General features: G+C 39.4%; 1 protein-coding gene across 2 annotated transcripts in view; it reads left to right on the top strand.

The window, feature by feature from the left end:
* LOC115217578 overlaps positions 1 to 20,360 on the top strand; it is an 82,119-nt gene extending 61,759 nt beyond the window's left edge. For both annotated transcript variants that reach the window (XM_029787324.2, XM_036507092.1), the window contains exon 2: positions 14,717 to 20,360. In XM_029787324.2, the coding sequence (XP_029643184.1) occupies positions 14,717 to 15,123 (407 nt within the window). In that variant the 3' untranslated portion in view covers positions 15,124 to 20,360. The remainder of the gene's footprint in view (positions 1 to 14,716) is intronic.
* Positions 20,361 to 24,580: the final 4,220 nt, after the last annotated feature.

Here is a 24,580-nt window from a genome sequence, read left to right as displayed (position 1 = left end):
TTTCGATTTATGATCACAAATTGAAAATGGAAAATCGTCTTAAGACGATCGACATGGAAATTTTGAAAACATTTCTTTTTTTTTTTTTTTTTTTTTTTTTTTTTTCGGCAATACTCCAGCATGACCCTCGGGTCTCAGAGTAAAAGAGTATTCTAATCGGCAAGACTTCCGACCGTCCCCGCCAAAAAAAAACACCCTTTTTTTTTTTTCAATTTTTTTTTCCCGACACAAACCCCACTTTTCGGCTAAGGGGAATACGAATCTGCAAAAAATTTGCAAAAATCGGCATTTTAACCCCCCCCCCCCCCATTTCCTTCATTTTAAAAAACTTTTTTCAGAAATTTTGTTTTTTTTTCAAAATATGCGGAAAAATCCGGACATTATGATTCTGAAAAAATTTCCAAAAGTTTTTATAAAATATTTTTTTAAGAATTTTTTTTCTTTTTCTAAATATGCGGAAAAATATGATTCAGACAAAAATTTCAAAACATTTCTGTAGTTACGGTTAGGGTTAGTGTTGTGGGGGGGAAAAAGTCAAAATTGAAGAATGTTGGGTGGGGAATTTCACAATGTCGATTTTAGGTAATTTTCCGGAACCTCCATATCTGAAAACGGAGGCTTTTGGCCCCCAAAAAAAAAAAAAAAATAATAATAATAATAATAATAAACAAATTTGGGAGAAAATGGGGGACGGGCGGAAGTCTTTCTTTATAATCTCCATGTTTGTTCAGTGTCCCCCACCTCACCTACACACAAACTAAAATAAAAATGAAAAAAAGGTAAAAGTAAATTTGAGGTTAGGGAAAAGTAATTAAAATTTTGGGTTGTTTTTCTTTCTTTTAATAACCTCGTAACAACCAATGTTGGAAGCAGAGATATTTTGGATGGGTGGGTAGTAAAGAAAGGGATGGATGCTTTTCGTCACATTTTTTGTTTATCTTTTACTTGTTTTGGGGTGTAGTCGAAGAAATCTGCCATCAATAACTACTTTAAAGTCTTGTATATATATTTCTTTATTGCCCACAAGGGGCTAAACATAGAGGGGACAAACAAGGACAGACAAAGGGATTAAGTCGATTACATCAACCCCAGTGCAAAACAGGTACTTTATTTATCGACCCTGAAAGGATGAAAGGTAAAGTTGACCTCGGCGGAATTTGAACTCAGGACGTAACGACAGACGAAATACCGCTTAGCATTTCACCCGACGCGCTAACGTGTCTGCCAGCTCGCCGCCTTCAAAAGTCTTGTATATATTCTACTAGTCTCTTTTTATTGAACTGCCAAATTATGAGGATGTAAACAAACCAACAGGGGTCGACTGGCGGTGGTGGTGGGGGACAAATACAAAGATACATGTCTTTCAGTTTCTGCCTTCCAAATCTTTTCACAAGGCTTTGGCTGGCTGAAGGCCATAGGAGAACATACTTACCCAAGACCACACGAATGAGAAGCAAGCTTCTTAACCACATGGCCACACACTTGGAGGAGAAAAAAAAATGCAGTAATTTTAAATGCGAATGTATTCATCATCATCATCATCGTTTAACGTCCGCTTTCCATGCTAGCATGGGTTGGACGGTTATGACTGAGGGCTTGCAAACCAGATGGCTGCACCAGGCTCCAATCTTGATCTGGCAGAGTTTCTACAGTTGGATGCCCTTCCTAACGCCAACCACTCCGAGAGTGTAGTGGGTGCTTTTACGTGTCACCGGCACGAGGGCCAGTCAGGTGGTACTGGCAACGGCCACGCTCAAATGGTGCTTTTTACGTGCCACCCGCACGAGGGCCAGTCAGGCGGTACTGGCAACAGCCACGCTCAAATGGTGCTTTTTACGTGCCACCGGCATGGGGGCCAGTCAGGCGGCGGTACTGGCAACGGCCACGCTCAAATGGTGCTTTTTACGTGCCAACGGCATGGGGGCCAGTCAGGCGGGTACTGGCAATGGTCACGCTCAAATGGTGCTTTTACGTGCCACCGGCATGGGGGCCAGTCAGGCGGTACTGGCAATGGTCACGCTCAAATGGTGCTTTTTACGTGCCACCCGCACGAGGGCCAGTCAGGCGGGGGGTACTGGCAACGGCCACGCTCAAATGGTGCTTTTACGTGCCACCGGCATGGGGGCCAGTCAGGGGGGTACTGGCAATGGTCACGCTCAAATGGTGCTTTTACGTGCCACCCGCACGAGGGCCAGTCAGGCGGGTACTGGCAACGGCCACGCTCAAATGGTGCTTTTTACGTGCCACCGGCATGGGGGCCAGTCAGGCGGTACTGGCAACGGCCACGCTCAAATGGTGCTTTTTACGTGCCACCCGCACGAGAGGCCAGTCAGGCGGTTACTGGCAATGGTCACGCTCAAATGGTGCTTTTACGTGCCACCCGCACGAGGGCCAGTAGCGGTGGGAGGTACTGGCAACGGCCACGCTCAAATGGTGCTTTTTACGTGGCCACCGGCATGGGGGCCAGTCAGGCCGGTACTGGCAACGGCCACGCTCAAATGGTGCTTTTTACGTGCCACCCGCACGAGGCCAGTCAGGCGGTACTGGCAATGGCCACGCTCAAAAGGGCTGCTTTTATGTGCCACCGGCATGGGGGCCAGTCAGGCGGTGGGGGTACTGGCAACGGCCACGCTCAAATGGTGCTTTTTATGTGCCACCGGCAGGGGCCAGTCAGGCGTGGTACTGGCAACGGCCACGCTCAAATGGTGCTGTTTATGTGCCACCGGCATGGGGGCCAGTCAGGCTGGTACTGGCAATGGTCACGCTCAAATGGTGCTTTTACGTGCACCCGCACGAGGGCCAGTCAGGCGAGGTACTGGCAACGGCCACGCTCAAATGGTTTGCTTTTACGTGCCACCCGCACGAGGGCCAGTCAGGCGGTACTGGCAACGGCCACGCTCAAATGGTGCTTTTATGTGCCACGGCATGGGGGCCAGTCAGGCGGTTACTGGCAACGGCCACGCTCAAATGGTGCTTTTTATGTGCCACCGGCATGGGGGCCAGTCAGGCGGGTACTGGCAACGGCCACGCTCAAATGGTGCTTTTACGTGCCACCCGCACGAGGGCCAGTCAGGAGGTGCGGGTCAACGGCCACACGCTCAAATGGTGCTTTTACGTGCCACCGGCATGGGGGCCAGTCAGGCAGGCACGGTGTGGTACTGGCAACGGCCACGCTCAAATGGTGCTTTTTATGTGCCACCGGCATGGGGGCCAGTCAGGCGGTACTGGCAACGGCCACGCTCAAATGGTGCTTTTTACGTGCCACCGGCATGGGGGCCAGTCAGGCGGTACTGGCAACGGCCACGCTCAAATGGTGCTTTTTACGTGCCACCCGCACGAGGGCCAGTCAGGCGGTACTGGCAATGGTCACGCTCAAATGGTGCTTTTTACGTGCCACCCGCACGAGGGCAAGTCAGGGGTGGGTACTGGCAACGGCCACGCTCAAATGGTGCTTTTTACGTGCCCCCGGCATGGGGGCCAGTCAGGCGGCGGTACTGGCAACGGCCCACGCTCAAATGGTGCTTTTTACGTGCCACCCGCACGAGGGCCAGTCAGGCGGTACTGGCAATGGCCACGCTCAAATGGTGCTTTTTATGTGCCACCGGCATGGGGGCCAGTCAGGCCGGGGGTACTGGCAACGGCCACGCTCAATGGTGCTTTTTATGTGCCACCGGCATGGGGGCCAGTCAGGCGGTACTGGCAACGGCCACGCTCAAATGGTGCTTTTTATGTGCCACCGGCATGGGGGCCAGTCAGGCGGTACTGGCAATGGTCACGCTCAAATGGTGCTTTTTACGTGCCACCCGCACGAGGGCCAGTCAGGCGGTACTGGCAACGGCCACGCTCAAATGGTGCTTTTTACGTGCCACCCGCACGAGGGCCAGTCAGGCGGTACTGGCAACGGCCACGCTCAAATGGTGCTTTTTATGTGCCACCGGCATGGGGGCCAGTCAGGCGGTACTGGCAACGGCCACGCTCAAATGGTGCTTTTTATGTGCCACCGGCATGGGGGCCAGTCAGGCGGTACTGGCAACGGCCACGCTCAAATGGTGCTTTTACGTGCCACCCGCACGAGGGCAGTCAGGGCGGTACTGGCAACGGCCACGCTCAAATGGTGCTTTTTACGTGCCACCGGCATGGGGGCCAGTCAGGCGGTACTGGCAACGGCCACGCTCAAATGGTGCTTTTTATGTGCCACCGGCATGGGGGCCAGTCAGGCGGTACTGGCAACGGCCACGCTCAAATGGTGCTTTTTATGTGCCACCCGCACGAGGGCCAGTCAGGCGGTACTGGCAACGGCCACGCTCAAATGGTGCTTTTTACGTGCCACCGGCATGGGGGCCAGTCAGGCGGTACTGGCAACGGCCACGCTCAAATGTGTTTTTTATGTGCCACCGGCATGGGGGCCAGTCAGGCGGGTACTGGCAACGGCCACGCTCAAATGGTGCTTTTTACGTGCCACCCGCACGAGGGCCAGTCAGGCAGGGGTACTGGCAACGGCCACGCTCAAATGGTGCTTTTTACGTGCACACGGCATGGGGGCCAGTCAGGCGGTACTGGCAACGGCCACGCTCAAATGGTGCTTTTTATGTGCCACCGGCATGGGGGCCAGTCAGGCGGTGGTAGGTATGGCAACGGCCACGCTCAAATGGTGCTTTTTATGTGCCACCGGCATGGGGGCCAGTCAGGCGTACTGGATGCTGGCAATGGTCACGCTCAAATGGTGCTTTTTACGTGCCACCCGCACGAGGGCCAGTCAGGCGGTACTGGCAATGGTCACGCTCAAATGGTGCTTTTTACGTGCCACCCGCACGAGGGCCAGTCAGGCGGTACTGGCAACGGCCACGCTCAAATGGTGCTTTTTACGTGCCACCGGCATGGGGGCCAGTCAGGCGGTACTGGCAACGGCCACGCTCAAATGGTGCTTTTTACGTGCCACCCGCACGAGGGCCAGTCAGGCGGTACTGGCAACGCCACGCTCAAATGGTGCTTTTACGTGCCACCGGCATGGGGGCAGTCAGGCGCGGTACTGGCAACGGCCACGCTCAAATGGTGCTTTTTACGTGCACCCGCACGAGGGCCAGTCAGGCGGTACTGGCAACGGCCACGCTCAAATGGTGCTTTTACGTGCCACCCACGGCCCGCAGGGCCAGGCAGGCGGTACTGGCAATGGTCACGCTCAAATGGTGCTTTTTACGTGCCACCGCACGAGGGCCAGTCAGGCGGTACTGGCAACGGCCACGCTCAAATGGTGCTTTTTACGTGCCACCCGCACGAGGGCCAGTCAGGCGGTACTGGCAACGGCCACGCTCAAATGGTGCTTTTTATGTGCCACCGGCATGGGGGCCAGTCAGGCGGTACTGGCAATGGTCACGCTCAAATGGTGCTTCTTACGTGCCACCGGCATGAGGGCCAGTCAGGCGGTACTGGCAATGACTTCGCTCAAATGTTTTTACAGGTGCCAGTAAGGCGACGCTGGTGCTTATGTAAAAATGACTCCTCCACTCCCACCACTAAAAAGGAAAAGCATTCTTTATAAGATGCATAAGAAGCAGCAGAAATTTTTCAGAAGTTCACTCTTCATCCTCCATCTGTGTATCAGTCAAGATTTAGTCAATAATTCTGAATTTCTGAATTTGGAGTTCTTGTTACGTTAGACCAGGCACACACAACCTTGTTTGAGGAGCAAACTACATGAAACATGGCTCATCATTAGGTGGGCGGCATTACTAAAAGAAAATTCCAGGTTATAAGTTTCTTTAAAAATACGTACTTGGCTGTGTGGTAAGTAGCTTGTTTACCAACCACATGGTTCCGGGTTCATTCCCACTGCGTGGCACCTTGAGCGAGTGTCTTCTACTATAGCCTCGGGCTGACCAAAGCTTTGTGAGTGGATTTGGTAGACGGAAACTGAAAGAAGCCTGTCGTATATATGTATGTATATATGCATGTGTGTGTTTGTGTGTCTGTGTTTGTCCCCCTAGCATTGCTTGACAACTGATGCTGGTGTGTTTATGTCCCCGTCACTTAGCAGTTCGGCAGAAGAGACCGATAGAATAAGTACTGGGCTTACAAAAGAATAAGTCCCGGGGGTCGAGTTGCTCGATTAAAGGCGGTGCTCCAGCATGGCCGCAGTCAAATGACTGAAACAAGTAAAAGAGTGCCGGTGGCTGGTAAAAAGCGCCATCCGAATGTGGCTGATGCTATCACCACCTTGGCTGGCTTCTGTGCCAGTGGCACATAAAAAGCACCAACCGATTGTGGCCATTGCCAGCCTCCTGGCCCCTGTGTCGGTGGCACGTAAAAGGCACCGACTACACTCACGGAGTGGTTGGCATTAGGAAGGGCATCCAGCTGTAGAAACACTGCCAGATCAGACTGGAGCCTTGTGCAGCCTCCTGGCTTCCCAGACCCCGGTCGAACCGTCCAACCCATGCTAGCATGGAAAACGGATGTTAAACAATGATGATGATGATGATGGTGATTTTAAAACAAAATTTTGTAAGAGGGGTAAAATTTAGTAAAAACAAAATAGAATGTCACCAATAAAAGGCACTCATACTGGTGTCACATAAAAAGCACCCCTGTTGGTACCACATATAGAGCACTCGTACTTGTGCCACGTAAAAAGTGCCCATGCCAAGAGTGGCTGTGTGGTAAGTAGCTTGCTTACCAACCACATGGTTCCGGGTTCAGTCCCACTGCGTGGCACCTTGGGCAAGTGTCTTCTACTATAGCCTCGGGCCGACCAAAGCCTTGTGAGTGGATTTGGTAGACGGAAACTGAAAGAAGCCTGTCGTATATATGTATGTATGTGTGTGTCTGTGTTTGTCCTCCCAACATCGTTTGACAACCGATGCTGGTGTGTTTATGTCCCCGTAACATTAGCGGTTCGGCAAAAGAGACCGATAGAATAAGTACTAGGCTTATTCTTAGAATAAGTCCTGGGGTCAATTTGCTCGACTAAAGGCGGTGCTCCAGCATGGCCACAGTCAAATGACTGAAGCAAGTAAAAGAGTAAAAGAGCCAGTGTCACATCTAAAGCGCCTGGTCTGATTCCACATATAAAACACCCTTGCTGGTGTCATGTAAAAAACAACCAGTATATTTTGTAAAGTGGTTGGTATTAGGAAAGGCATCCAGCCATAGGATACCATACCGAAATAGTCAAATTGTGCCAGGTGCAGATCTCCGGCTTGCCAGCTCCTGTCAAAGTGTCCAACCCAGGCCAGCATGGAAGACAGATGTTCAATGGTGATGATGATGATGATGATAATCTTTTGGGTGTAGTTTTGGATGATTGTTCTGTGCCTCACCCTGATTGTTTTACTACCAATTCTTGTGACTTAAACATGGCAACTGGTAAATTGTGGTCTGTGGGACTTTCTGAATGGCACACCTAACAAAAGATTACCTTGAATTCTTTGAATTCTTTGAGTAGTGCAGCTTACTTGATGATTAGCCATGTCTCATATGGACCAATCTCAATGAAGCTGCTAATTCCTGCTTTAGCACTTTTTTATTTTTTTATCTTTTTTCCTTCTGAGATATATGTGTTGGAAACAGCATTATGTAATCTACACTGTTATGAATATTTCTTCAAAATACCATTTAAAAACGTGCATTTTATAGACTCTATATGAGGAAACAAAATCAGGAGAGCAAGGGGAAAATGATCCCAAATTCCTTAAAGGTATTTCTTGTTATTAGCATAATCATCATCTATTACACCCTTGAAAGTGTATCTCTGCCAAATTTCACTGGAATGTATAACAGAAACAAAGTCTTGGAGCTCCAATCTGTACCTGTACCTTTTCCATTAGCTATTTTATTTATTTATGCGCCCTTTTCAAGCCTAGCCAGGCTCATGGGCCTGGTTTCCCGGTTTCTGTGGCGTATATGTTCCCCCCAGCTAGACGGGACAGCAGTCCATTGCAGCGTTACTCAAGAAACAGGAAGAGACAGTGAGAGAAAGTTGGGGGCAAAAGAGTACAACAGGGGTCGCCACCACCCACTGTCGGAGCCTCGTGGAGCTTTAGGTGTTTTCGTTCAATAAACACACACAACGCACGGTCTGGGAATCGAAACCATGATCCTCTGACCGCGAGTCCGCTGCCCTAACCACTGGGCCATTGCACCTCCACATTAGCTATTTACATGTCCTTTTAAAATAAAATCATTTTCTCCTTGAATTTTTTTTTTTTAAAATAAGTAAACATTTTCATTTTCATTTCGTTATTTCAAGGGACACCAGTCCATCACAGCGTTACTCAAGGAACAGGAAGAGAGAGTGAGAGAAAGTTGGGAGCGAAAGCGTACAACAGGGGTCGCTACCAGCCCCCTGCTGGACCCTCGTGGAGCTTTAGTTGTTTTCGCTCAATAAACACACACAACGCACGGTCTGGGAATCGAAACCACGATCCTCCGACCGCGAGTCCGCTGCCCTAACCACTGGGCCATTGCGCCTCCACATTAGCTATTTACATGTCCTTTTAAAATAAAATCATTTTCTCCTTGGAATTTTTTTTTTTTTTAAATAAGTAAACATTTTCATTTCCATTTCGTTATTTCAAATTAACCATAATGTTTTTTTTATACATTCCTCCCATTTTTTTTTTTTTTTTTTTGTGAAACGGTGTCACAGTTCTTCTCTTTTACCCTGTTGCCTAATGCCATGGTCTACTTCCAATGTTGATACAAAATGAAATCCAAAACCTAGGTTCATGCATAAATTTTAATTCAACATTATAAAATACTAACAAATAACATCAACAGCCATGTCTGATGTATAAAAATATGAAATTTAAGAAAATAATAAAATAGTGTAATAGTGGAAAAACTCATGATCAAATGCAGGCAACAGTTTTGTTAAATATACAGATGTTGCCATTGGCTCACTAAACGTTTTGGACATGTAATTTGTCTAGGCGAGGAATTTTTTAACCACACCCTTAACTTTATATATACTTTACCCATTTTTTTTTTATCAAATGGTTTTCAGATTTGTATGTTTTGAATATCAGGGATACAGAATCTTAAAGAAAAAAAATTCATCATCATCATCATCATTTAATGTCCGCTTTCCATGCTAGCATGGGTTGGACGATTTGACTGAGGGCTGGCGAACCAGATGGCTGCATCAGGCTTCATTCTTGATCTGGCAGAGTTTCTACAGCTGGATGCCCTTCCTAACGCCAACCACTCCAAGAGTGTAGTGGGTGCTTTTACATGCCACCGGCACTGATTTATTTAAAATTTTCTTTTTTAAGTTAAAGACTTGGTGGAGTTTCGGAACAACACACTACTTGCTGTAACTTGTCTCTTTTACTCTTTTACTTGTTTCAGTCATTTAACTGCGGCCATGCTGGGGCACCGCCTTTAGTCGAAGAAATCGACCCCAGGACTTATTCTTTGTAAGCCTAGTACTTATTCTATCGGTCTCTTTTGCTGAACCGCTAAGTTACGGGGACGTAAACACACCAGCATCGGTTGTCAAGCGATGTTGGGTGACAAACACAGACATATACACACACATACATACATATATATATATATATATATATACGACAGGCTTCTTTCAGTTTCCGTCTACCAAATCCACTCATAAGGCTTTGGTCGGGCCGAGGCTATAGTAGAAGACACTAACCAAGGTGCCACGCAGTGGGACTGAACCCGGAACCATGTGGCTGGTAAGCAAGCTACTTACCACACAGCCACTCCTATGCCTATATATATTTTTGTATATATATTTTTTCTTTCAGCAATTTCTTTGGATTTTCTATGGCTTAAAAACTTGTACAGTTGTTGAACAAAATTTTTCAGAATTTCATTTATTTCCATTTTATTCTCTTTATCTAATTACTTTGATTTGGGAAAAAATTCTTCGTACAAACATTACTAAGCAAACTGCGATGAATATTAACGAGCAAAGTTAAGTTCTAATCAGTAAAACCAAGTAAAACCAAGTAAAATTTATGATCAGTATATAGGCGCAGGAATGGTTCCGGGTTCAGTCCCACTGCCTGGCACCTTGGGCAAGTGTCTTCTACTATAGCCTTGGGCCGACCAAAGCCTTGTGAATGGATTTGGTGGATGGAAACTGAAAGAAGCCCGTCATATATATGTATATATATATGATGATGATGTGTTTGTTAGTTAGTTAGTTAGTTAAATTTTTGGCTCAAAAAGCTAAAAGCAAGGCCATGTAGGGGGACATGGAGTTATGTACAGGGTGGTGTTCATGTAAATAGTTCAGGCCACTTGAGGTCAAGGGAGACTTTGAACTGAGCGGTCATCGGCATCTTCACCATCTCGTCTGGCAGCTTATTCCACGGATCCGCAACCCGGACGGAGACAGCCCCTCTCCTTCGATTGAGATGAAATTGTCGCAGATAGAGCTTTTCGGAATGACCCCGCAGCCGACGCTCTGGAGCAGGAGTGAAGAACAGCTCTTTCGAGAGGTTTGTCTCCCAACATCGCTTAACAACTGATAGTGATCGATAGGATAAGTACTAGGCTTACAAAGAATAAGTCCTGGGGTTGATTTGCTTGACTAAAGGCGATGCTCCAGCATGGCCGCAGTCAAATGACTAAAACAAGTAAAAGAGTATTAAAAATAACAGGTAAAATTATGACAAATCTTCACAATAACTGGTGAAGCTGTGTTCAGTATTGACAATAACAAGTAAAGTTATGTTCAGTCTTAACAATAATAAAGTAAAGCTATGCTGTGTCACTAATAACATGTAGAGCTATAATCAGTATTAACAATGACACGTTATGATCTGTATTATCAACTAGCAGTATCGCCCGGCGTTGCTCGGGTTTGTAAGGGAAATAACTATAAAGCATTTTTAGATAGTTATAGCCAAAATATAGCAAAAAAATGGGAAAAAATGATGGTAAATTTTTTTTTGAGAATTAAAAAGGTCGAGTTGCGTCCCCTAGACAGTCTGTGGTTTGTGTTTCTCATTCTCGACCCCATGTCGAATTTATCAATTTTTTTCAGAATTGGGGGAACTTTTCAAAATTTTCGCTGCGTTAGTTTTGAATTATGACATTGGGCTATGTGTGTGTCAAGTTTCATCAGAATCGGTTAAAAGCCGTGGTCAGGGTGAGGGTACAACCTAACAGACACACAGACATGCACACAGACAAACTGCCGTTTATATAGAGAGAGATAACAAGTAAAATTATGATTAGTATTAACAATAACAAATAAAGCTATGATAAGTATCAGCAATAACAGATATAAGCTATGATCAGTAGTAACAATAATAGATAAAACTATGATCAACATCAATGATAATGCATATCAATATTAACTTATCTGATCAGAATTATCAATAAATAAAAACAGAGTGGACCAAAAATCATGCATCAAAACATTTGACATTGTATTTATGTTATTATTATTATTAATTTTCTTCATTAGGTAGGGGTCTCTGAAAGGGATCTCAGGGAGTAGCGTTCCTGCCTTCCTGAGCTTAAAAATTGTGGTAGAGGCCTCGGTCTCGGGATCTCTCACGTCTACAAACTGAGGTTGGGTGGTAAGCAAGGGGATGTTCCCCATAGAAAATCCAGCCCAAAAAAGCCTCGTGATAGCAAAGGAGAATGGGCACCAACCAGCCCAAAGGTTGGGGTGGGCTGCACCTGCCTACCTCAGTTGCTATGGCATTGAGATAGATCCGGCTACCCTCAATTAATGGGGACAAAACCCGGATTTAAAACACTGGATGATGATGATGTGCAAGTATGTGTATATTAATCATTATTTTATTTATTTATTGTATTCAATTTTTGAAAAAATTGAAGCATGTCTAACGATTCTGAAACATTGAATTGAACTTTTTGTGTGCATGATTTTTGGCCCACCCTATGTAGTTATCTCTCTATATATAAATGGCAGTTTGTATGTCTGTCATGTTGTACCCTCACCCTGACCACGGCTTTCAACCGATTCTGATGAAACTTGACACACACATAGCCCAATGTCATAATTCAAAACTAACGCAGCGAAAATTTTGAAAAGTTCTCCCAGTTTTGGAAAAAATCGATAAATTCGACATGGGGTCGAGAATCTAAGCTTTTTATATGCAACACATTTTCTGTCGGGAGACAGCTAGGAACATCGTATACATAAAAGTGTTCGAGTGAAGAGAAGACATTGCAACCTACACATGCGCCTTCATTCCCTAGAGGGAAAGAACTAGATTGGGATTAGTCGTTGCCTACTAGGGGCTCTTACATACCCGGGCAACGCCGGGCTATGCTGCTAGTAATCAATATTAACAATAACGAGTGAAGTTAAGATCAGTATTAATATTATTAATATTTCAGTATAATAATGAGACAGTTAGGCGCAGGAGTGGCTGTGTGGTAAATAGCTTGCTAACCAACCACATGGTTCCGGGTTCAGTCCCACTGCGTGGCATCTTGGGCAAGTGTCTTCTACTATAGCCCCGGGCCGACCAATGCCTTGTGAGTGGATTTGGTAGACGGAAACTGAAAGAAGCCTGTCGTATGTATATATATATATATATATATATATGTGTGTTTGTGTGTCTGTGTTTGTCCCCCCTAGCATACTTGTGTGTTTACGTCTCCGTCACTTAGCGGTTTGGCAAAAAGAGACTGATAGAATAAGTACTAGGCTTACAAAGAATAAGTCCCGGGGTCAATTTGCTCGACTAAAAGCGGTGCTCCAGCATGGCCGCAGTCAAATGACTGAAACAAGTAAACGAGTAAAGAGTAAGAGTTATACAGTACCTCTTTATCTAGGTTAGTTTGGTTTTTAAACCTTTTAGCATTCAGATTACTCAGTCAGATATAAAGCTTATTTATTCACATTGTTTTGAATTAACCCTTTCGTTACCAACCTGGCTGAAACCGGCTCTGGCTCTGAGTACAAATGTCTTGTTTCCATAAGTTTTGAATTAAAATCTTCACCAAACCTTAGTCGCAATTTATGTTCCTAACACTAGCTTAATGATAATTAAGTTATTTTATTAAATTCATCATCATCATCATTGTTTAACGTCCACTTTCCATGCAAGCATGGGTTGGACGATTTGACTGAGGACTGGTGAACCAGATGGTTGCACCAGTCTCCAATCTTGATCTGGTAGAGTTTCTACAGCTTGATGCCCTTCCTAATGCCAACCACTCCGAGAGTGTAGTGGGTGCTTTTATGTCCCACCGGCACGAGGGCCAGTCAGGCGGTACTGGCAATGGCCACGCTCAAATGGTGTTTTATACGTGCCACCTGCACAGGAGTCAGTCCAGCGGCAATGGCATCGGCCTTGCTCAAATGTTTTTTAACGTGCCGCTGGCACAAGTGCCAGTAAGGTGACGCTTGTAACGATTTAAAGTAATTGAAAGAAATACAGTGTCTCAACAGAAATATGATAGCAAAAGGGTCAATCTTGTAGCTTCACAATGTTGATGATGTGATTGTTTATTTTTAGAATGGACATTATAGGGTACTGTGTGGACATTATAGGGATATGGATTTTCTACGGGGAACTTCCCCTTGCTTACCCCCAACCTCAGTTTGTAGACATGAGTGGTCCCCGAGACCAAGGCCCTCTACCACAATGCCCCTATAATGGAGATTATAGGGGTATCTGACCAGTTTGAATATAAAACAAAATGAATGTTTGGGCCAGATATGGCCGGTTTAAATACTAAAGAGTCGATCCTGTTGTAAATATATAACTCTTTAACCTATTTCTTTACTGCCCACAAGGGGCTAAACATAGTGGAGACAAACAAGGACAGAAAAACGGATTAAGTCGATTATATCGACCCCAGTGTGTAACTGGTACTTATTTAATCGACCCCGAAAGGATGAAAGGCAAAGTCGACCTCGGCGGAATTTGAACTCAGAACGCAGCGGCAGATGAAATACCGCTAGGCATTTCGCCCGGCGTGCTAACGTTTCTGCCAGCTCACCGCCTTCATATAACTCTTTAATCCTTTATCATTCAGATTTCTCTGTCAAATGTTTATTTATTCATATCATTTTCAAGTATTCATGCATCATCTTGCAGCTTTGAAATTTTTATGATGTTATTGCTAAAAAACACCATTCGAGCGTGATCGTTACTTGTGTCGCCTTACTGGCACTTGTGCTGGTGGCATGTGAAAAACTATTCGAGTGAGGTCATTGCCAGTACTGCTGGACTGGCTCCTGTGCAGGTGGCACATAAAAAGTACCATTTGAGCGTGGCCGTTGCCAGTACCGCCTGACTGGCCCTCGTGCCGCTGGCACATAAAAGCACCCACTACACTCTCAGAGTGGTTGGCATTAGGAAGGGTATCCAGTTGTAGAAACTCTGCCAGATCAGATTGGAGTCTGGTGCAGCCATCTGGTTCACCAGACCTCAGTCAAATCGTCCAACCCATGCTTGCATGGAAAGTGGACGTTAAACGATGATGATGATGATTGCTTATTTTTAGAAGGACCTTGTAGGGAAGGTGTGACAGTTTGCATTTGGCTGGTTTGAACCTAAAATGGAGAGAATGTTTAGGTCTGATATGACCGGTTTAAATGCTCATGGGTTAACTAGTTTCAGCTTGGGAACTGTGTCTGTGCTGGGGCACCACTGTTGCAATTATGATGATGAATTTTGATGAAATTAAAAAATTTTTTGTTTGTTTTGGAACCAAATATTAAGATATTTTAATATTTTTCCTTCCATTTGTTTATTTTCAGTGTATGAACAAAATATTCTCCAAGAAGCTGCTCAGTCATTATTGGAACTTTCCGGAGCAACTTCAGTGTATAGTACTGTCCAAGGTCCCTCAGACAGCAACAACAATATATCACCCACCAGAATGGGGCCATGTCCACAGAATCCCGGTAATAATCAACTCAATCAAGCTACAACTTTAGCAACAGTTGCAACCCCAGAACAAACTGTTGCAATGGTTGTCCCAGCTACAACTCAATACCAGAGCGAAACGGTGATCACCTACACACCTGACACAGTGGTCACCTATTCTCCAATGCCAGAGAGTGCTGTTGCATACACCTCTGAGTCAGTGGCCACAAATGGACCAAGCAATATAACGTATGAACCTGATGCTGTTGTCATGTACGCCCCTGACTGTGAAAGTTAATGTCATTTTAAACCGTACCTTGGTTTACTGCTAGATTCTACTGCTGGTTAAATTGGTATTCAATAACAAATTTAGTGAAACTTACCTTCCCATAGAAAAGGAAAACCCATCATTTAAGGATTCTATGTTCTGAATTCTCCCTCCCCTCTCCTCTCGATTTATTTACCTACCGTCTTCTACCTGGTTGTATATTAAAATCTCCATTAAAATAGATTCCATTTAGATTTTTAAAATAGTTACTAGATTTAAACTCCCCTAAAAACCGAAAAAAAAAAAGGCATTGTGAGAATTACAGATATACATGGTTTTGAAACAGAATTTTTTTTTTAATTTAAAAAAAGTCTTTTCATGTCTTCCTTTCTTCAATATCGATTATTTTCTAATAAAATACCCAGGGGTCTACTCCAACCCATTTGATCCATTTTTACAGCAAACAAAATTATTGACTTAAAAATGGTTTTCAGGTCAATAATTTTTGTAAAAGAAATCTTTAGAATCTCTAATTTTTCTTTATTTCTTCTAGATAATTGATAAAATTGATAAATGTAAAAATTGATTCTATTTGGGTCTCTACAAAATTAAAAAAGACTTTTCTTTCTTTTTTCTTTTTTTTTTTTTTTTTTTTTTACATATTCTGAACCAAAATCCTAGTTAGGTATTAATTTATGATTTTTCTGTCTAAATTTAATGAGTATGGAAACATCAAATGTGAAAATATTATATCAACTATTAATGTAGTGAAGATAGGGAGGGAGAATAAACAAGAAAAGTATTTCTTTTAAACTTTAATATTGCTTCTCCTAGAAATGTCTAATTCAAAGCCGTCTTTTCCTTCTTTTTCCTGTGCTCCACAAAGAAAGTTGAAAGCAGTTGTATGAAGCCTTGCTGCAATTCAATCTTCAATGATGTGGTTCATTTATTTAACAGACATCGTAAATCCATCCAATTCTAAAACAAAATGAAAAAAAAAAAAGAACTAAAAAAAAACCCCACCAAAAACAGAAGAACCCCCTCCAGGAAAATCCCAATGTGCTTATTTCTCCCTAACTCATTTTTCCTTCTGAAGAATCCATCCAAGCAAACATTTAGCACAACTAAAACTTCACCAACATTTTCTGTCTGCCTGCACTCGGTATTCCAGTCTTAAATCTGGTTATGTTTTATTATTACCTTCACTACGCATGGACATATTTCAAGTAAAGCTCACCTCTGCTGACTGTAGTAACCAAATATTCGAAAAACTCCACAGAAAATAGACATTTTCAAATAAAGCTCACCTCTGCCTATTATAGTAACCATAGACACTAAACATCCCACAGAATTCACTGAAACTTAGTTCTCTGTGACAAATCACTGTCCCTTCCATAACTCTTTTTCTTTTATTGAATTAACCGTTATTATTGCTTATTTTAAAAATTGGCAATGTTTGTTTGTCTCCATTTTTTTTTTTCTGTCTTCAATTACAAAGTAAATTTCTTTAAAGAACTTTTAGATTGATACTTTTTTTTTTTTATTGAAGAAGTTAGCATATTCTTATCTGATATTTTCTTATGTTCTTGGAGAAACCTACTGTTGTCTTAGTTGGCAAATAGTATTTATTTACCAATTTAGTAAAATAAATTGCTTAGAATTTAGTCTCTTCCTCAAAACTTAATATAAAACTTATGATGTGGTTTGAAGCCAAGTTGGAAGGAACTCTATCTTCTAGTCATTCTGAATTGTTTCAGGAATTAACATCCAATTTAATAATAATAATGATAATAATGATAATGATGATAATTAATAAAAGGGCTCAGTGTTGAAAAGTGAACGGAGAGGTAAAAGCATTAATGAATCTTGATATCTCAAATAAAATGAACTAACAATAGTTTAAAAAGAAAAAAATTTTTTTTTTTTTTTTGAGATTATCAAAGTACTTAAAAATATTGCTCTTGTTATATCTGTTCTTGTGATATTCTTCATGGGTTTTGGGTGTGTGTGTGTGTGTGTGGCGGGGGTTTATTTTGTGTTGCTTATTGTCTGCACATATTCATTGAACTATTTCCATAGACAAAATGTCAGCGCTGCAATGCCACATAAATTTAATTTTCCTTTACCTGGCTGAGTAATTGGCCTTAAGTGATAAAGCGGGCAACAATAGCACTGGTATGAGTGATGTCTGATAAAATATGAGCCAAATGCTTTTGCGGTTTGCCATTATTAGTATTATTATTATTATCATTATTATTATTACTATTATTATTATTATTATTATTTGCGATGGATTGGCAGAATGGTTACAGTGTTGGACGATATGCCTTGCAGTATTTGTTCTGGCTCTTAACATTCTGAGTTCAAATCCTTCCAAGGTCAACTCTGCCTTTCATCCTTTTGGGGTTGATAAAATTAAAGTAACGGTCCAATACTGGAATTAATGGTATTGACTGACACCCTTCCCTTAAAAATTGCTGGCCTTCTACTTAAATTAGAAACTAATTATTATTATTATTATTATTATTATTATTATGAGTAGTGGCTGGTTGAATCGGTAGAGTAGTGGACAAAATACTTTGTAGTATTTAGTTATGTCCCTTTACGCTCTGAGTTCAAATCCCACTGTGGTTGACTTTGCCTTTCATCTCTCTGGGAAGGATAAAATATCAGCTATTTCTTTCCTCAAAATTTGTGGCCTTGTGCCTATATTAGAAACCATTATTATTATTATTAATTATTATTATTATTAATTATTATTATTATTAATTATTATTATTATTATTATTATTATTATAGGGTGGTGGGTTGATAGAATTGTTAGAGCGTTGGAAAAATACTTTGAGGTATTTCTTCAAGCCCTTTATGTTCTAAGTTCAAATCCCGCCAGAGTCAACTTTGCAAAACTTGTGGCCTTGTGCCTATGATAGAAACCATTATCATTATTATCATTATCATTATTATTATTATTATTATTATTATTATTATTATTATTATTATTATTATTTTAATGTTACTTAGTATTTCTTGTCTTCTTTCTTCGCCCCATTCCTTCCTTTCTTTTAATGAAGTTGTCATTTTTCATCTGCCATTTTGTACTATACAAATGTTTTAGGACAAAATGTTTTCTCTTTTCAATCGGTGCTAGAATAATGAGCTGAGGTGACAATATCTGAAGCATTATAATAATAATTCATTCTGTAAACAGTTTCAACTGCTTATCACTACACTTGCTACTGAATGAACATCATTTGTTTACTTATGTCTTTCACAGAAGATTTTCATCTTCTAGAACAAAGGAATCTTTGATTCTATAATTTCTTTTTCTTCATTTTTTAAAAAAATATTTACAACTGCTTATATATTATCAATTGGAGATACATTTCTCCCGGTGTATATTGTACAGATATCGTCTTGGTAATATCTTTCATGGTTTGGTCAACGAGGCTTTATAAATCCTGTATTCATTTTACAGCATTCCAGTTATTTGAATTTTTTTTTATATATATATATATAAAATTATTTATAAAGTAAAAATAAATAAAAAAGAAATTACAAGTTGGTTTATGCTACATGTTTGATATAAGCATATGATATTTTGGAGTGGAAAAAAAAATGCTTAAAATAAAGTGATTGATGGTAACGGTTGTCCCTAACTTGTGAAAATTCATGTTCAACTGGAAGATAACATCTGGATTTATAAACAGTTTCTTATCATTATAATATATTTCCTTATTCTACTGTATTCAAATGCTATTGTGTGTGCATGAGTTATAATTTTGTTGTTTTTTTTTTTTTTCAAATCAAAAATTTTCATTTCTAGAAATTTATATTTAGAAAAGAAAAAAAAAAATAGTGTTTTAATTTAAGCAAAATGAAAACAGTGTTTCTTAAAAGTAATTTATGCCACAACTTGCGTTGTATAACACAAGTTGAACTTGTATTCCATCCGACATTTGTAAATATGTTGAAATCCTTCCAAGAATTTTGTTTTTTTTTTCCAACTCAGCAAATTCTTTTTTTTTTTACTACACTTTTTAATCAATGTCCAAAGCAAAATGAACTTATCCAGTTGTTTTAATGGTAAATCATTTGGTTGTTATATTTGAAAAATACCTTGCAGGATTATGGATTTCTGTCTCTTCTGTCCATTAAATGCGTTTCTACAGGCTTTATATACTTGAACAAAATAATATTGCTTCACACAACTATCATGAATTTAATCTCAATCATCCGTCCACATTTTACTTTGCAAAATTAGTTCTGTTACATCAGCTTCAGTAATTCCTTCTGTTATAAATCTCTCTAATGTATACATATTTTCACTCCTTCTGTCTATGGCATACTGGTCTCTGTCTTCATTGATTTTCCTGCTGTTAACTGTTGATACATGCTGCATAGATTGTTTTGTATTGTTAACCGTTCTATAATTATTGCTGTTCTTGCTATCTGTCCAGCCTTTCTCCAGGTGAGATTCCACCCAAACAGTATTCTGCTGAAGTAATTTTTAACATTTCTAATCTTCTCATCACTGTTTTCTGTTTTGTTTCTGGGTTGTCCCCCACCCCCTACTCCTCCTCCTCTTCCTTTCTTGTAATCTGATTGTTTACTTAAAAACCTGAATTCAGCTAAACATTTTACATTTGCTGTGATTTTTACCAATTTTTTTTTTTTTCTTTTTAAAGAAATCTTTCGTCAGTTTGTAATAACTTGATAAAAAAAAAAAAGAGAAACTTTTTCCTCATCGGATTTAACACAGGATTAGCGATATTTGTCCCCTATCCAATGCTAGAATGCTACATACCTAAGATATGGTTCTTAATTGTTGGGAAAGACGAGAGCTGATGACAAAAGTGGCCGAAACATTCTGTAAGTTAGAATAGCTCAAAGCACATATTATTCTTTTAAAGTAAGCCAAAATCTAGGAGTAGTTTATTGTCTAGATTATCCCATTCATTCTTCTTTTTGTTCTCTCACCATAATAGTGGTTTGCCCAACAAATATTATTTTAATCTTATTACTCAATAAGCAATGGCCTAAATATTTATTTGATTTGTAATTGTGTTCTATTTCTAGTTTATTTATTCCTTTTTTATATTTGTCTTAAAAAGTCTAACCTGTTGCATTAGTTAGAACCAAAGTCAATAATGTTGCTTACTCACAGCTGAAAACCAAAGTGAAATGCTATAACATTTCCTCCAATAATATACCATAATCAATGAAGAATAAAGTTTCTTCTCACACTTTCTCCCTTCCACAATAAAAAATATTAAAAACATTCCATTTCTTTCATTATGTTTCTCCCAGTCTAAAACAAGTTCTCTCCTGATGGAGGACCCATTCTGTTGTTATTTTATGATCGTTTCAAAACTACCTAGTTGCTTTTTATATTTATCATATGAAATGCATATTTGGAAATAAATAAATAAATAAATAAATGAAAAAAAAAAAAAAGAAAAATATTCCTATATTTGTGTGTTAAAGCTGAGCTATTACATGTTGTTCTGTTGTCGGAAGTATGATTTTTGAAGTGGAATAGCTTCGGTTGTTAACACAGCAGCTTTTTGAAGTTTAGTTTTGTTTGTTTATGGTGCTAGTCACATCATATTGGAATGTGTCCACTAAAATCCAAGACACTTGTTGATTTACAGTCTATTTTTTAATATTCTTTCACAAATTGAATGTGGTTAGTGATACATTTGGAATTTGCTTTTTTCAATTTTATACGGGCCGGGTGGGTAATACATTCTTGTCACTTTATTATTATTATTATCATTATTCTTATTATTATCATTATTATTATAATTATGATTATTATTATTATTATTATATTATTATTATTATTCAACTGGTTTTAGGGAAGAAATTTAATATGCTAAAATATTGCTTTCCTAACATTCCAGTGTTTAAATTCTAAAATAACTTGAATTTTTTTTCTTCTACTTCCATTTTGCTACATGTAACAAATCTGTTGGGTGCTGGTTTTAATATTTTAATAAATCTTAAATTTGTTTTATATATGTGTATATATGTATGTATGTATGTCTATATATGTATATATATATATATATATATATATAATATATATATATATATATATGTATGTATGTATATGTACATATGTGTATGTAATTATTATTTTCATTTGAAACAATTATAAGTAATTTATTGAATTACAATATTTCGATAAAACCTTTATAACTTGTTCAGCTCTGACAATGTTAGACACAGTGACACAATGTTATATAATTTTAGTATCTCTTGGTAGATTCTAATAGTATTAAACAGTTATTTACACTCCTACATATCAGTCTCGGTAGTTATCTCTCATAGAAATGTATGACTAGTTTTTTTTTTTCTTTTCTTCTGGTAGACATGGTAGCAATTTATGTTAAATTAATTTTAAATAGTTTACGAATTTTCTGTTTTGTATTTCTACGTATTGGCATTAACCCTTGTCTGTTTAATGGCATGGTATCAGTTGTCTTTAAAATCTTCTACTTCTTTACTCTTTATTTCTTAATACACGGTCATAGAACAACATTCAGTTTTCTGGGTATTAACTAAATATTTGTATTTAAAATTAAAAATTTAAAAAAAAAAGAAGAAAAGTGGTTTACACACTAAAAATATTAATTAGTGACTCATTCGCTTAGTGTCACTTCTGGTGTTTCTTACTGGAAATAAAAAAATAAAAATGCCATGGATCTTTTTAAATCACCTGTCTTTCAGAATTGATTATGGTAGGATGTGATATATACTCTGAGTACATACCAAAATAAGGAATTTAAACAGTATATATAAATATATATATTTTTTGGAAATGGATTTGGTATTCTTTATTTCATAACCTATACTTCACACTTGGTATTTTATCAACCAATATAAAATATTTAATGTCAGTAGTAATTAGATATTTAGCCATTTCCTTCATAATTAATTAATCAGCTAGAAAACAACTTCTCCTTGGAAGCAAAATATTTACAGCTTTTTAGTAAATCTATTTAAACATATTTCAGTGTCTCTGTACCTGTATGACATGGAAGAAATGATTTTTTTATTATTATTATTATTATTATTATCATTATTATTATTATTATCGTCATCAAAGTATGCTTTTTGTTTGTCATGTAAATTTCATTGTTTTCAAAGAATTCTTATCTAGTCAGATTATGTAATGGTCTTTTTGTAAAATTTTAAAGATTCTTTTGGGGGGGAGAAAATTTGTTGCTATTAAAGTGTCTTCTTTTAAAATTAATCTGAAATACTGGTTTGGTTAGGAATAAAATAAAGATTATGTGTATATTACTTTTCTATAAATTTTTCATTTTTCAACCCCTTTCATCTTTATAATATTTATTCTTTATAAATTTTTGATTTCTTGAAATTCCTTTCTATTGCAGAAATGAAAAACCTTACTTCGATTTGTATCATTGATTTCAAAATCAAATCAAAGCACACACACACACCACACACACACACATACACACACAAACAAAAAAATACCCTCCAAAACAATGTAAGATATGTATTTAAAAAAAACCCAAATTTTTTAAGATCTCTTTTTTTTTTTAATTTTTTTTTTTTTTTATTAATTCTGTTTTCACCAAACAGAGAATCTATTAGTTTCTATTTTCTTTTATTCCCCACCCACTCATTTCTCACACAAAGTTTTGATAAACTTCCTTTTCGATAACGATAGATTCAAACTTACCTAAACCTGGATTTTCTTTTTTTACCTCTTGTAATTATTTTTTTTGAAATTTCATTAACTCATTTATCAATTAATTTTTAATCATTTCTTTCATGTCTTCATCAAATTCACATATTTAAAATAAATTACATGCTATTTATTAAAATATTCTAACACACAATCCAATCCACCATCAGTTTATTTTTTAATTTTTTTCTTTTTGTATTAAAGCCAAATGGTCATTATTCTTTTTTTTTTTAATTTCATAAATCAATTTTAGCACCATTTTTTTTTATTCAGTAGTTGGAAAAACAAGAAAAAAAATCCCAAACAAAAAAAAAACACATTTTCCACTTTTTTTTTTTATCATAATCATATTTTTTTGTCTTTGATTCTCTTGTGATTCCTCTGTTCTGTTGTGAATGAAGGAAATGGTATAACTTGTATTAGACCACTGGCTCTGCCGCCTCTGAAATAGTTGGCAATGGAAAGACATTTAACAATTTGGTAACATATCATTGGCTGTGGTACTCTCTTAGAGAGTTTTTTTTTTAATTGTTTTTTTTTTCCTCAACTGATTTAAATTTTTATTTTCATTTTTATTTTTCTTTATTCTTTTCCACCAAAGCAAATTTTGATAGAATAAATGTAGCTCTTTTTAAAAAGAAAAACAAAACAACAGACTTTTGACTTGTTTCTCTTCACTTTTCTAAATACATTTATATTTATTGTGCTTAGACATGCTTTAACTAAAGCTAAAGGTCCCTCACAACTCTCAGTGGTCTTGTAGCATGCTCAAGACTAACTCAGAATTTCTAATTCCTTGTACTCTTGCTAGATAGTCATTGATCCTGTACTGGGTTCTGCTCTTCACTGGCCTTGTTTGTTGTTCTGCTGTGTTTCTAGAAATCCTCTTCACCAAGGAACCAGTTTAGTCACCAACAGCCAGACTATGCAACTGACCCTACTAGACTACACATTACCAATATATTTATTGCCCACAGGGGGCTAAACAAGGATAGACAAAGGGATTAAGTTGATTACATCGACCCCAGTGCGTAACTGGTACTTAATTTATCGACCCCGAAAGGATGAAAGGTAAAGTCGACCTCGGCGGAATTTGAACTCAGAACATAACGGCAGACGAAATATGGCTACGCATTTCCCCCGGCGTGCTAACAATTCTGCCGGCTCGGAACATAGTGGCAGACAAAATATCTATTTCTTTACTACTCACAAGGGGCTAAACACAGAGAGAGACAAACAAGGACAGACAAACGGATATAGTCGATTATATCGACCCCAGTGCATAACTGGTATTTATTTAATTGACCCTCGGTGGAATTTGAACTTGGAACATAACGGCAGACGAAATACCGCTAAGCATTTTGCCCTGCGTGCGAATGATTCTGCCAGCTTGCTGCTCTACACATTACCAGTAGCAATTGTGAACAATCTGATGTGTGTGCAGCCATGGCTGTAAGTTTGCATCTCAGCTACATGGTTCTAGGTTCAATCCCCCTGCATGGTACCTTGGGCAAGTATCTTCTACTATAATCCCAGGCTCAACCAGAACTTTCTGAGTGGATTTGGTACGCAGAAACTGTAAGCCAGCTGTATATAAAATATATATATATATATATATATATATATATATTTGTGTGTGTATCCTTGTGTTCATGTTTGTTCCTCACTACCACTTGAAAACCAGTGCTGGTTTGTTTACATCCCCATAACTTAGTAGTTCAGCAAAAGTGTCCAATAGAATAAGTACCAGAAGGTTCTACTGAAAGC

This window comes from Octopus sinensis, linkage group LG11, assembly GCF_006345805.1.
Source record: "Octopus sinensis linkage group LG11, ASM634580v1, whole genome shotgun sequence".
In the NCBI taxonomy this organism is placed as follows: domain Eukaryota; kingdom Metazoa; phylum Mollusca; class Cephalopoda; order Octopoda; family Octopodidae; genus Octopus; species Octopus sinensis.
The sequence above is the reverse complement of the archived record's forward strand: the minus strand, read 5'-3'. Positions and strand labels throughout refer to the sequence as shown.